General features: G+C 35.8%; 1 protein-coding gene across 1 annotated transcript in view; it reads right to left on the bottom strand.

Annotated features, from left to right (window-relative positions):
• Positions 1–496: 496 nt before the first annotated feature.
• The window catches only part of wrnip1 (WRN helicase interacting protein 1), a 29,965-nt gene continuing 17,281 nt past the window's right edge, over positions 497–13,180 (bottom strand). Inside the window, exons 4-7 of the mRNA XM_022678163.2 lie at positions 5,727–5,941; positions 3,114–3,269; positions 2,254–2,333; positions 497–1,055 (exon numbers count right to left, since the gene is read on the bottom strand). Of these exons, the coding sequence (XP_022533884.2) occupies positions 783–1,055; positions 2,254–2,333; positions 3,114–3,269; positions 5,727–5,941 (724 nt within the window). The 3' untranslated portion in view covers positions 497–782. The remainder of the gene's footprint in view (positions 1,056–2,253; positions 2,334–3,113; positions 3,270–5,726; positions 5,942–13,180) is intronic.

The following is a 13,180-nucleotide window of genomic DNA, read 5'->3' as shown; positions in this document are numbered from 1 at the left end:
CATCTTCATACTAGACTACATACGTCTGCTATGTTCTTGCTGGAGTGTGTGTGTGTGGGGAGGGGAGGGGGATGTGTTCATGTGTGATTGATCACAGTATAAACCAATAGGGAGTCGGAATGGTATATGTTTATACTTCTCTACATCCAATCACAATCAGATTCAATCTGGATGGAGAGATTTATCTGGATAGGGGTTTTATTAAACGATGAGTAGCCAGAATGGAATGAAACAATGTAATTAAATAGAAGTTACAAAGCGATTTTTAAAATGTAAGGAGAAGAAGTAAAAACTGGCTGAAAAATAATAATTACTGCAGTAAAGTATGGATAACCAACATTAATACTTAAGTAATGTAACCAAGTATTTGTATTTCATTACCCGACACCTCAGGTTGCTAGATGTTTGCCATTATGGTGGTGTTTAGTGATTGCAAGTATGTCAATCATGCTAAGATTAATTTTGTCAAATTAATCAAGGCACAGAGATACAGATAAACAAATTAGAATATATTTTTAATTACTATTTTTTTACAAAACATTTACAGAAGAAGATTAATTACAGAAGAAGATTTGCCAACATGTCCTGAAACAAGTAAACTGCATCGGATTGTAGACAAAGACAAACTGGTGACAGATTCAAAAGATTCATAAAGGCTGACGTCATTATAAGTGCTGATATTTTGGATTACAAAATTTATGAGCAGTGGCAAAACAGTAAAAGCATTTCTCTCAGCATTTTTACCACCACTTATAAAGGGTGGGAGAGGTCAAACATCATCATCAGCGTTTCCAGGTAAAGAAGTTGGTCCCACGGAGTTCCTCAGGGAGGTATTCCTGGTCCACTGGCCCATTGAACTTTGGGTTGTATTTGTAGCCTTTAGCGTAGCCTAGCTCCTTCATTAGCTTGGTAGGGGCATTGCGAAGGTGAAGGGGAACTGAAGGTAAGGGTCCTTTGTGGTTCCTCAGACAGGCTTTAACATTGTTATAGGCTGTATAGATCTCTATAGACTTTGGAGCTCGGGACAGGTAGACCGCACACTGGGCTAAAATCACCTAGATGTGGATGAAAAAAGAACAAAGACGAACAGGAGTTATTTTTGTTTTTTTGTTTTTTTATTTAATATTTTTGTTGTGTTAAGTAGTAAAAAAACTGTATACACTCCAACTATACAACAATGCCAAAAGCAATGGGATAGCTTGGGAATGCCCACAACTGTATAGCATGCTTATGGCAATACTACCACCCACAGTGGACAGGGCAGTGGGTGCTAATGATCATGACCGGTGGCATCTGGCTAGAATGGTCCCTGCAAACAATCAAGTGACTCTGGAAGAAATCACATCTACATTTAATGCACACCCCCTCCCCCAACACATATCCCAGAGGTCAGTGCAAAAGTTTGGACAGTGCAAAGGTTTTATTCTTTTAAAATATTCTGCAGATTATTGTAGATTATTACAAAAATCATTCAAACTATGAAGAAAAAAAAAATATGGAATTATTAAAAATACCATAAATTGTTAAACAAACCAGAATATGTTCTTCTATTTTAGATTCTTCAAAAGTAGCATCTCTTGCTTAGATTAGACAGGTTTTGCACATTTTGGCTTTAGATTTTTTTTTTTATTTATGAGGTAGAGTCACCTGGAATTCAGGCTTTCAGTTAACAGCTGTGCTGAACTCATCAAGAGTTAATTACTTGAATTTCTTGTCTCTTAAAGTGTTTGAGAGCATCAGTTGTAAAGTAGTGAAGAGGTAGAGTTACAGGTATACAGTGAATAGTGAATATTTGAGTAATGTTCGAATCCAGATTATGAGAAGCGAAGAACTACTCAACTAAGTAACTAAGTTAAAAAAAAATAAGAAATGAAGGTTAGTTAATATGAAACATTTCAAGAACTCTGAAAGTATGCTCAAGTGCAGTCACAAAAAGACCATCAAAAATTTTATGATGAAACTGGCTCTCATCAGGACCACACCAGGAAAGGAGAGGAAAAGTTCATCAGAATTACCAGCCTCAGAAACCCCAAGTTTACAGCTCTCCAGACAGTATGTTGGTTTGTTTAACATTTTTTAAGTTACTACATGATTCATTATGTGTTCCTTCATAGTCTGGATGACTTTAGTATTAATTTACAATGCAGGAAACCAATACAAAAATAAAAACATTAAATGAGAAGGTGTGTTCAAACTTTTGACTGGTACTGTATTCTACCCAAACCAATGATGAACATGCAGGTAAAACCTTACCTCACACTCTGGCATGCCTATAAAGTGGCAGGCCTGGAAGGCCGACACTGCCTGAGGAAGAGCTGCTGGATCAGCCAAACCTTAAGAGAGCAGTAGAGGTCACAACCTTACAAACAGAACTGAATTCACTGGAATTTTTAAACAAACTGAGATAACATTCTAATAAAACTAAAAAAAAATATATAAATGTGTATTTACTACATTAAATTAAATCACTTAAAATCTAACAATTAAATAGCGCACACATTAATGTATAACATACAGTACAGGCTAAAAGTTTGGACACACCTTCTCTTTTTCATTGCGTTTTCTTTATTTTTTCATGACTATTTACATTGTAGATTCTCACTGAAGGCATCAAAACTATAAATGAACACATGTGGCGTTTTATGTAGTTAACAAAAAATGAGCTGGCCTCCACAGTCACCTGACCTGAACCCAATCCAGATGGTTTGGGGTGAGCTGGAGCACAGAGTGAAGAAGGCAAAGGAGCAACAAGTGCTAATAAACACCTCTGGGAACTCCTTCCTTCCTTCAAGACTGTTGGAAAACTTTTCATTTCAGGTGGCCACCTCTTTGAGAGGCTCATTGAGAGAATGATGCCAAGAGTGTGCAAAGCAGTAATCAGAGCAAAGGGTGGCTATTTTGAAGAAACTAGAATATAAAATATGTTTTTAGTTATTTCACCTTTTTTTCTTAAGTACATAAAACTCCACATGTGTTCATTCATAGTTTTGATGCTTCAGTGAGAATCTACAATGTAAATAGTCATGAAAATAAAGAAAATGCATTAAAAAAGAGAAGGTGTGTTCACACGTTTGGCCTGTACTGTATATATGTGTATTTTTTTATTGACTCACCAACATCCTCACTAGCGAATCGGACCAGCCTGCGGGCCACGTACAGCGGGTCTTCACCTCCTTCCAACATCCGTCCCAGCCAGTAGAGGGAAGCATTCTCATCTGATCCCCTCATGGACTTGTGCAGGGCTGATATACAGTTGTAGTGTTCCTCACCTACGAGTGGCACATGTCAGTGATTAACCAAATACATTTAATAATAAAAAGGAAATAGTACTTTCATACTTTAAATATAAAAACGAGAATGTGAACAGCATTAACAACAAAAACTAAAAAACAAACAAAAAAAAAAAACACCACATAAATGACTGGAGGTGTGTGTTTAATAATATAATGGGTATTTCCCTCAGAGGTAGTGTACCTCTTGGTGAAAGACCATTTATTACTAGAGATCCTTTTATAAAGCACTCAAATACATTTTTTCCAAGTTGACAGACTTTGAGAAGGAGCGTAAATTAGTAATTTGGACTGATACAGACTGAAAATTTGTATTGTCTTTAGCGTCAAGACTCCAGGATATATTTAGGATGCAACAAGGCCTTATGATGAACTCTTCAATCCTGCATTTAATGTGGAGTGACACACATGCAATTATTTTTAACACCAAAATAGCTTTTCTTAGTCAATAAACGGAAACACTGAGATTTGTAGAGCAAATTTCCATGACTTTTCCCAAACTATCTGGGTATTTTTATTTTTCCAAAACTTATCCAAGCCTGGAATTTTCAAATTCCATGACTTTTCCATGGTTTTTCATAACCATACGAACCCTGTATTTAGTGAGTTAATATCTAATCTGTTGTATTTGGCCACTTTTTGAAACATAGTTTACACTTAACTTCTGTCTGTGTCTGTGTGATTGAGCTATTTACCCCTATTTATCTCCCATTGCACTTCTGTCTCCAGCACTTTGTGTAATGCGGTACTGTTACAAATTAACACTTCGTCAACAATGAAATCTGGAGTCAACAAGTTTAAATAATCAACATTGTCGATAATATATTGACTCATCGTTGCAGCCCTAGAGATGCCAGTATTTTCGAGCTGCGGCTGATGCAGCATTGCCGAGCAGCCAGCGCGCTCGGAGGAAAGCGCAACGGCTAGGTTCTTATACATCAGCTCACAGATGCCCTGTGCTGTGGACATCACCGTAGGAGTGATGTGGGAGAGAGCGCCATCTACCCACCCGGAGAGCGCGAGGCCAATTTTGCTTGTGCCGGCAGCTTGATGACAAAGCTGCACGAGCGGGGGTTCGAACCGGCGATCTCCCGCTCATACTGGCAGCGCTTTAGATCTCTGGACCACTCGGTGCCATGCACACACATTTTTCATCCCATTCCAACGACTCTTTGGAGGTGTATACTTCATTATGTGCATCATGTAGGTAGAAGGAAATGTCCAGCCTGTGTTGAACAGATTTATTTCTTATAACAATACATATCTCAACAGTTACAAAATAGTAAAACAATCTTATCTAATCTACAAGTAAACAAATGAGGTCAGAGAGACTAATACTAAACAAAGTTAAAATGATGATCTCAGATTATTCACCCTATAACCTCCTGTGAGGCATAAGATCCTCCTGTTGACAGTCCTATTTCTGAAAACTTGGCTGGTGACAAAGCTCTAATAGTTTTTGCATTAGAGGCTGTTTAGTGCCAGCTGGCAGATCCCCCTCCGAGTCTTGGCCAAGGGGCCCTGACTGTCAGCAATATGGCTGTCTAGTTTTAAAAATGTGCTTTACATCTAAAATTGGTCAAAACATGTTTTATACTTTAGATTTTTTAAAGTATAATTTCCTCAGTCAGCTTCATGAGGAAGAACCTGGAATGGTTCTCCAACTGTCTTAAAGGAGGTTCTGGAGGTGCTGAGCTCTTTTCACTGCTTTTCCTTCATTCTACACTCCAACTCTGCTCCACCTGGGTGGGGTTTTATGTCAGTTATTTGTGAAGGGCATTTACTTTTTTGTCTTCTACATAACTGCATATGTGTTTCTTCATAGATTATACGTTTTTAATTAGGCCTGTCACATAGGGGTGGGCAATATGGCCCTAAAACAACATCACGATATTTAATGGTATTTATCACGATAACGATACTCTTGGCGACATGACCAAACACTGAATTAAAGATGTTATTTACAAAAAATACACTACTGAAACAAAATAAAAATTTAATTATTGCTAGTTTTACAGAGGTTTCTAATATTTAAGTTTTAAGTCAGATACAGTGTTTAATTAGGACCGTCTCTCATTTCCAATGACATATGGATCTGTTTAGTATTATTTCTTATAAGCAAATCTTGGATTCACAGAGAGAAGTATCAATATTCTGACATGTTGAATCATTGACTTCTAGTAAAAGTTTTCTTTTTTTTTGTTAATATTGTGATTATATATATATATATATATATATATGCTGCTAAAATAATGTCCAACATTCAGAAGTCTTAATACAATATCAAATGTATATATATAATATATATATTTTTTATATTTTTTATATACGACAAACATGAAAAACCTGCATGCAGAAAGCTTTGTTATTTATTCAGGAAATTTAAAGGACAGTCTAAAGTGCAAGGAATCAATAATTTAAACATGTTGTACTTGCCTGCTTTGTCGTAGAGTATATGTGATCTCTGCAGGCCCTCCTTGATGTGCTCCTCTTGGACCAGGATGTGTCGAGGGGGGGGTGTGTTGGTACTGCGGGCCTTGGCCACACACGCCTGCACGGCCAGCTGCAGTCCGTTGAGCCCGGCTCGAGCGTCTCCATCACACAGGTGAGCGATGGTGTCCAGAGCTTTCTGCTCAATCCACACCTGAGACCTGCAGACAGTGAAAATACAGAAATCCTCACATCAGCTGGACGGATTTTTAACCTTCCTGTTTTATTCAACTGTAAGAAAAATCAATGCAGTTCCTGGGTGGAATTAAAGTGAAATATTTAACTCTGTAAATATTGTATTTAGCTCAATTTATATCAAGTTAAAGAATATTTGGTATAATTAAAAATTGCATTTATCTCTAGTACTTTGTATTTAAAAAAAAAAATATATATATATATAACAAACAATATAAATAATATTTACTCTTTAATTCTTTAATAAGCCAAACTTTAACTTTACATTTTTAAATTAATAAATAAACGCAACATAAATTAACAGGAAGTACTGAAAGAAACTGCAAAATAGACCTTTATATAATCTTAACCCTCCTGTTTTATTCACCTGTAAGGAAAAGCAAAGAAGTTCCTGGGTGGAACTGAAGTGAAACTCCATGGACATTGTTTTGTAGCTCAATTTTATTAGTTTAATTGACATTTACTATCATTAAATATTACATACAGCTATCTCCAGTTCTTTGTATTTAAAAAAATTTAACAATATAACAAACAATATAAATAATTACTCTTAATGAGCCAAACTGTGACTTCAAATTCTATATATATAATATATAATATATTTATATATTTTTATTTCTTATTTATTTTATTCATTCATTTTTTGTTTATTTATTATTACTTTTATTTTTTATTTCATTTTAAAGTTTTGTATTTTCATTCTTGTTCTTAGTTCTATTACTCATTTAATCACTTATCATTTTTAATATTTTACTTTACTTCTACTATTATCTATTTACTTATGTTTTATAGATTTTTTTATTCTTATGTCAAATTTGTTTTTTTATGGTATTTTAGAATTTTCTTTTTTATATATATTTTTATTAAATGTTGATTTAAAATGTGTCCTTTTATTTTATTTTTTAAATTATTTATTTATTTTATTTTTTAAAATTATTTTATTTCTTATTATTTCTAAATTATTATTAAATGTGTTCAATCCCTTTGATGTTATAAAAGCTCGGCAACATTGTAAATGAGGGTCACCCTCAATGTTTCTTCCCGAGTGAAAATAAAGATTGATTGATTGATTAAATATATAAATGAATGAATGAATAAACAAATAAATAAATGCAACATTATTTAAAAGAAAGTACTGAAAGAAACTGCAAAACAGACCGATATAAGATCTTAATTATATGTAACAAATTGTAGAAAATTTGCCTAATATTGTTCAGTCTTGTTATCTTTTGGGTATGTTTATTGTTTTAAGCCTCTTTTCATGATTTCATTTTATTCTACAGTGGAATACACTTGTATTTAAATAAAAAAAAAGGTTTAAACATACAGGTAATCTTTTTCAATCGTTCATATCTTACTGTAAAAGTCTCTCAAAAGACTTCCTTTAGACTGGTGAGGAGAGGATGCTTCACCTACAGAGGGCACCATGAATCTAAAGAGCAGGCAGGTCCGGATATATCTGCACTTGTCTTATTGCAATGGGGCATCATCACCATTAGGGGTCAGTTATACTCCCCCTTTATTCATTAAGAATCAAAATAATCTCAGATTTAATTAAAAAGAGATTTTTAATTGCACTGTAAAAAGATACATGCAATTAGTGTCTGGTCTGCATAAAAAAAAAAAATATATATATATATATATCTACCAGTACAAAAGTAGGAGAACAATAATGTGTTTTTTTCATTCTGTTAACTAGATGCTTTTATTATGTTAAAAAAATAATACTAATAATTGTATTGCTACCTGAATGCTAAACTGTGGTGTTAAATTGAATAATAAATTGGAGCACCTTGGAAGGAGACTTGCTATTTTGGTTCAGGTCAAACTAAGAAAAAGTCTGAACAAGGAAAGCGATGAAAGCAATGCCAGTAATGCCTGTAATGCCTCAGTGAAAAACACTGAGAATCCAGTAATCAATTCTGTGTAGTTCAAAAGACTCAGAACAAACTGTTCCATATTAACCCAAATATATAGACTGTAAATATTGAAAAAATGTTATTCTGAAAATTTTTACCATTTTTCTCAACACAGAACATTATTATCAAATGTTCCAAATTACCAGCATCAGCTGAGTTGAGGACGATATTATTAGCCCCCTTACAAAATAGTCCTTGTTTTCTAAGGATTTTCCAAGTGATATTAACCAGAGCAAAATAAACTAAACACAGCTTTTTTAGACATCGTAGTTTTATTTTGGATGCTTACACTATATTAAATTCCACTCAGAAATGAAGATATTACACAAAACACAAAAACTATCAGGGTCAAAATTATTAGCCCCCCACATCCTAATAGTTAATTGTGTATCCTTTTTGCTGGATTACTGCCTGCAGACGTTTGTTGTTGTTTACAACAAGTCTCTCACACTTCATTTGAGGAATCCTGGCCCATTCTTCTTTGGCAAATCTCTCAAGTTCCTCTAGATTCAATGGTTGTCTTGCATGGACATTTTTCTTTAGGTCACCCCACAGATTTTCTATTGTATTTAAGTCAGGGCTTTGTGCAGGCCATTCAATGACATTCACTTTGGTCATCTGGAGATAGTTCTTCACCAGGAGGGATGTGTGTTTAGGATCATTGTCATGTTGGAAAATGAAGTGACGTCTCAGACCCAGTTTCACAGCTGACTGCTTAAGGTTCTCTTTCAAAATAGTCACATATTTTTCTTTATTCATGATTCCATCCACCTTGACAAGATTTCCAGTTCCAGATGCACTGAAGCATCCCCATAGCATAATACTCCCACCACCATGCTTCACTGTGGGGATGGTGTTCTTTGGGTTGAATGCCTGTCCTTTTTTTCTCCAAACATAAGCAGTGTCCCTGTGGCCAAAGAGCTCAGACCATAAGACACGCTTCCAGTATGAATATTTTTTCTCCAGGTTGTCCCGAGCATACTTAAGTCTTGCTTGAAGGTGCCTCTTCCTCAAAAGTGGAGTTTTTCTTGGTCTGCACGCTCGCAGGTCATTCCTGTGCAGAGCTCTAGTTATGGTCTTCTTAGAGACTATGATTCCTGATGTGGCCAAGTCATTTGCCAGTGCCTTGGAAGTTAATCTGGGGTCTCTAGACACATTTCTCACTAGTATTCTTTCCAGTCTCTCTGAAATCTTTCTCTTTCTACCTCTGCCAGGCTTGTTCTGCACTGTGTTGCTGTCTTTGAATCTCTGAATGATGCCTCTCACTCCAGTTCTTGACACTTGGAAACGCTTGGATATCTTTGTATATCCCTCTCCTGCTTTGTGTGCAACAATAATTCTTTTTCTCAGGTCCAAACTGATTTCCTTTGTTTTTGGCATGTTGCTTCCTCAACTGCCAGCTCCATAATGAGGCTTTTATACCATGTTTTAACTTAAATGAGTTAATTAACTTAACTTAATTGAGTGCAATCATCTGTTTCACCTGATCACCTTTATGCACATCACCTAAGAAGGTAAAGCACATCACTGCACAAAAGTGGCTTGTGTGATGACTTAATAAATGTTAATTTCTTAAAGGGGGCTAATAATAATGTCCCTGGTCATTTTAGCTTATTCTTACATAATAATATTTTGGTGCACAAATATAAATATTTTGGTCCTTCTAATGAAAAATTGTATGTTCAGAAATGCTCTGTTAGAACTGCCTTGCTCTGCTAAAAAGGATCTTGCCAGAATCTTGAGGAGACTTAAAATTTCATAGGGGGGCTAATAATATCGTCCTCAACTGTATATATATATTTATATATTTCCTTTGCTTTTTCGTACAATACTTTATTCTAATTTCTAAAGTTACTATTTTTAATTGAAGTTTAAATATATTATTTACCCTCATTCATTGAGGACTCACTTGTGGGCTTCCTCTACCAGTTGGCAGACGTTTTCTTATATAACGGGGAAAATAAGAAATGTCATATTCAGTAACGTGTCCTCTGTTTTAATCTAACTGGTATGAACACGGGATGGATAACTGAAAAGCACCAATATTCATATATTAGCATGAACGGAACCAGTTCAAGAACCTTTTAATTGTGTCAAAAAGTGCTATTCTTGGACCCCAACACTTTGTATCACTCTGGATTTGAAACATTTGAGCATCAAGAGTGTCCAGATTATGAGGCATCTGTACAAATCTGATTGTGATTGCAGTACAAATTCCCAATAAAACTGGTATTAACACGGGATGAAAAGCTGAAAAGCACCAAGATTCATATATTAGCATGAACGGAGCCAGTTCAAGAAGCTTTTTTTTTTTTTTTGGAAAGTGTTATCCTTGGACCCCAACACCTTGTATCACTCTGGATTTGAAACATTTAAGCATCAAGAGCGTCCAGATTATGAGGAATCTTTACAAATTCGATTGTGATTGCAGTTTAAATTCCCTCTAAATTTGGTTCAGGTCTGATCTGCAAAGATCAGATTTAAACTGACAGGGTTCATACACTTTTTTACCAATAAATTTCCATGATTTTTCATGACTTTTCCATGCCTTCAAGGTAAATTTTCATGACCATATGATTTTTAAAACAGTGCAAACATGGACACTAAAACTGAAAATCAACTAAAACTCTAATCAACATTGATAAATTTGACACAACGTTTAATAATAAAATGTGTCTGATCCTGAGAGCTCCATTGTGTAGGGCTAAATTACTGAATGAACTCTATGCTGATGTATTTGTTAGCTCAACATAGATTTTCTCCATCGATAAATGGAACACTAAGGTTTGTAGACCAAATATCCATGACTTTTCCAAAACTTTTTGGATATTTATATTTATCCAAAATGTATCCAGGCCTGGAAATTGTTATTTTCAAATTACATGACTTTTCAAGTTGTTTCATGACCGTACAAACCCTGAACTGAGGTTTTTGGCAGCCCTGACTATCAAAAATAAACGTAGATATAACCTAGATATGCCAAAATTAGATTTGTTGAGCACTTTCTGAAAGCCTTATAGTCTTATATTTAGCATATATTTAATGCTCCTCCTTCCTGGCGTCCAATTAAAGCGGTCACTTTGCTTTAAACACTTAGTGCTTCAATTTCGCTTAAGGCAGCAGTGAAACCCCACCACACTTACAAACTGTGCTAAAGGCAGCTAGCGCTTCATCACCTGCTTACCCTCTAAACACATCACTGCTTGCCAGGGCCTGCCGAGGCCTGCCAGGTCGTGGCTCTGGGGCAGAACGGGCAGTTCGCTTTGGACTTTCCATGTAGGCTGTGTCATCACAAGGCAGATAAACAGCTTCCTTTTCACTCATATTACCCCGTAAAAGGAGGAGAAGGAGGAGGAGTGGAACATACCAGATACAATATTTCACCTGTCAGCTGAGATTGAATTAAAAGTACAGAATGTTTTCAGGACGTACGTAAGTCTGGTGTAAGCATTTCCGTCCACTACATCACCAAAACAGCAGCTGACCTTGAGCGAGAACCTTGGTTTTCAGACAGGCAGACAGTATCCGGCAGTAAAGTAAAGCTTTAACAGCGGCACAATATAAATTCCACTCATTGTAAGAGCTAGAAAGACACAGAGCCAATTTTGCAATGCTCACCCTAGTAATACACGAAGGCACCCAGTTTTAATGTGGACTCAGAGAAGCTCAAGTGCTTTGAGACTGTAACCGGAGCATAGACACCACAGCACGGCGAATACCACCAAGTGCCTGAGTCAACAAGCAGAAAGCTGTATCCATAATATTTGTGTACACAAAGAATTACACAAAAAAAAAAAAAAAAGATTTAAGATCCTCCAGTCTCTACTGCCATGGAGAGAAACAAACACCTGTGGAGCACAGTTACACTCTTCCATTACATGGCTGTTCATCAAGGTCTTATTTAGCATTAAGTGGATGCTAAATGGACACTACTAGGGGTGTCACGATTCTCTAAATCCTCGATTCGATTTTATTTCTCATTTTAGGGTCACGATTCGATTCGAAATTCACGATTTTCTTTTTTCTTTGTTTTTTTAACAGCAGAATGGCCTATGTCTTTTTTAGATTAGTCTATGGTCAGTCATTGGTTTGATTAATCAAATTTACACTATCTTTAATCTTATTTCAAAAGGTGAGCTTGATATAAGTGATGCAAAGTGATACAAGTGATCTGTAATACACCACATTAGGCACTAATGTCAAATTTAAATAATTTAAATAAGATATATTTGTAATGCCATCTAGTGCCTTTTTTTGGTAGCAGCAGTGTGCACATAACAAAATAAATTATCACAAAATACAGGAACTGTAATGTACAAAATAACAGAACAATTAGAACCTTAACAAACTGAACTCCATCCTACTATAACAGTTGAACATGAAAAAATAAGACTAAGACTTTTTCGGTTCCTGAGAATGACAAGTTTTTTTCTTTAACAAAGATATATTATTAACTTTATCTGAGAGAAAGATGCTCCTTAAGGTGCTATTAACATATTTGAGGCTAGACCAAACAACTGTTTTTTTTTATATTTTCAAGTTTTTCTTTAAGAAGATGAGAATGTCCACATTCTCTGGAGAAAGGGCTGCTCTTTGAGCTACAGTGTGCTGCGCCAATTGCGTAGACACTAGACGTCTTTTAAAATCTTAGTGCTGCTCACACTACATAACATTGTCATCTGACGCAATGTATATTTCGAACAGCAACTCAGGACTAGACCCCCACACCACGACTCATGCCCTAAAAACTCCACATACACTCTAATATCGATTAAGGTTTTCACTGAGAGACTTGAGACAAGAGATGAAATCTCACCTTCAGACTTGAGACAAGACTCATCAGAAGCCCTATCAGTACAGTTTTTTGGGGGTTCTGGGGTAATTTTATATTTTATTTGGGGGGGGGGGGGGGGGGGGTTGTGATTTTATTTTCGTCCGTAACGACCATGTATGTGTTTTTCTCAGGCGTCCTCTGAGAAAATTACAGGCTGAATTAGCTACTGTTTTTCGCTGAACTCCGTGGTCCTCCACGGATTACACATTACACAATTACGCATTTTAGTACTTTTAAACACAACAGCAAGTGGAAATGGAGGAGCTACTGAAAGCGATATCATGTGACCTAGAAAGCCAAAGTGTGAAATATATTTTTTACAGACTTTCCCCTGAGTAACGAATCCCATATAGGGCTATACTTGCCTCCAGAAAGTGACACTGCACACCAGAGACTCAAGACTACTCACTGGGAAACTAAAGATTAGACTCAGACTCTTACAGAGAGACCTG

The sequence above is a fragment of the Astyanax mexicanus genome, chromosome 8 (genome assembly GCF_023375975.1).
Source record: "Astyanax mexicanus isolate ESR-SI-001 chromosome 8, AstMex3_surface, whole genome shotgun sequence".
NCBI classification, from domain to species: Eukaryota; Metazoa; Chordata; class Actinopteri; order Characiformes; family Acestrorhamphidae; genus Astyanax; species Astyanax mexicanus.
The sequence above is the reverse complement of the archived record's forward strand: the minus strand, read 5'-3'. Positions and strand labels throughout refer to the sequence as shown.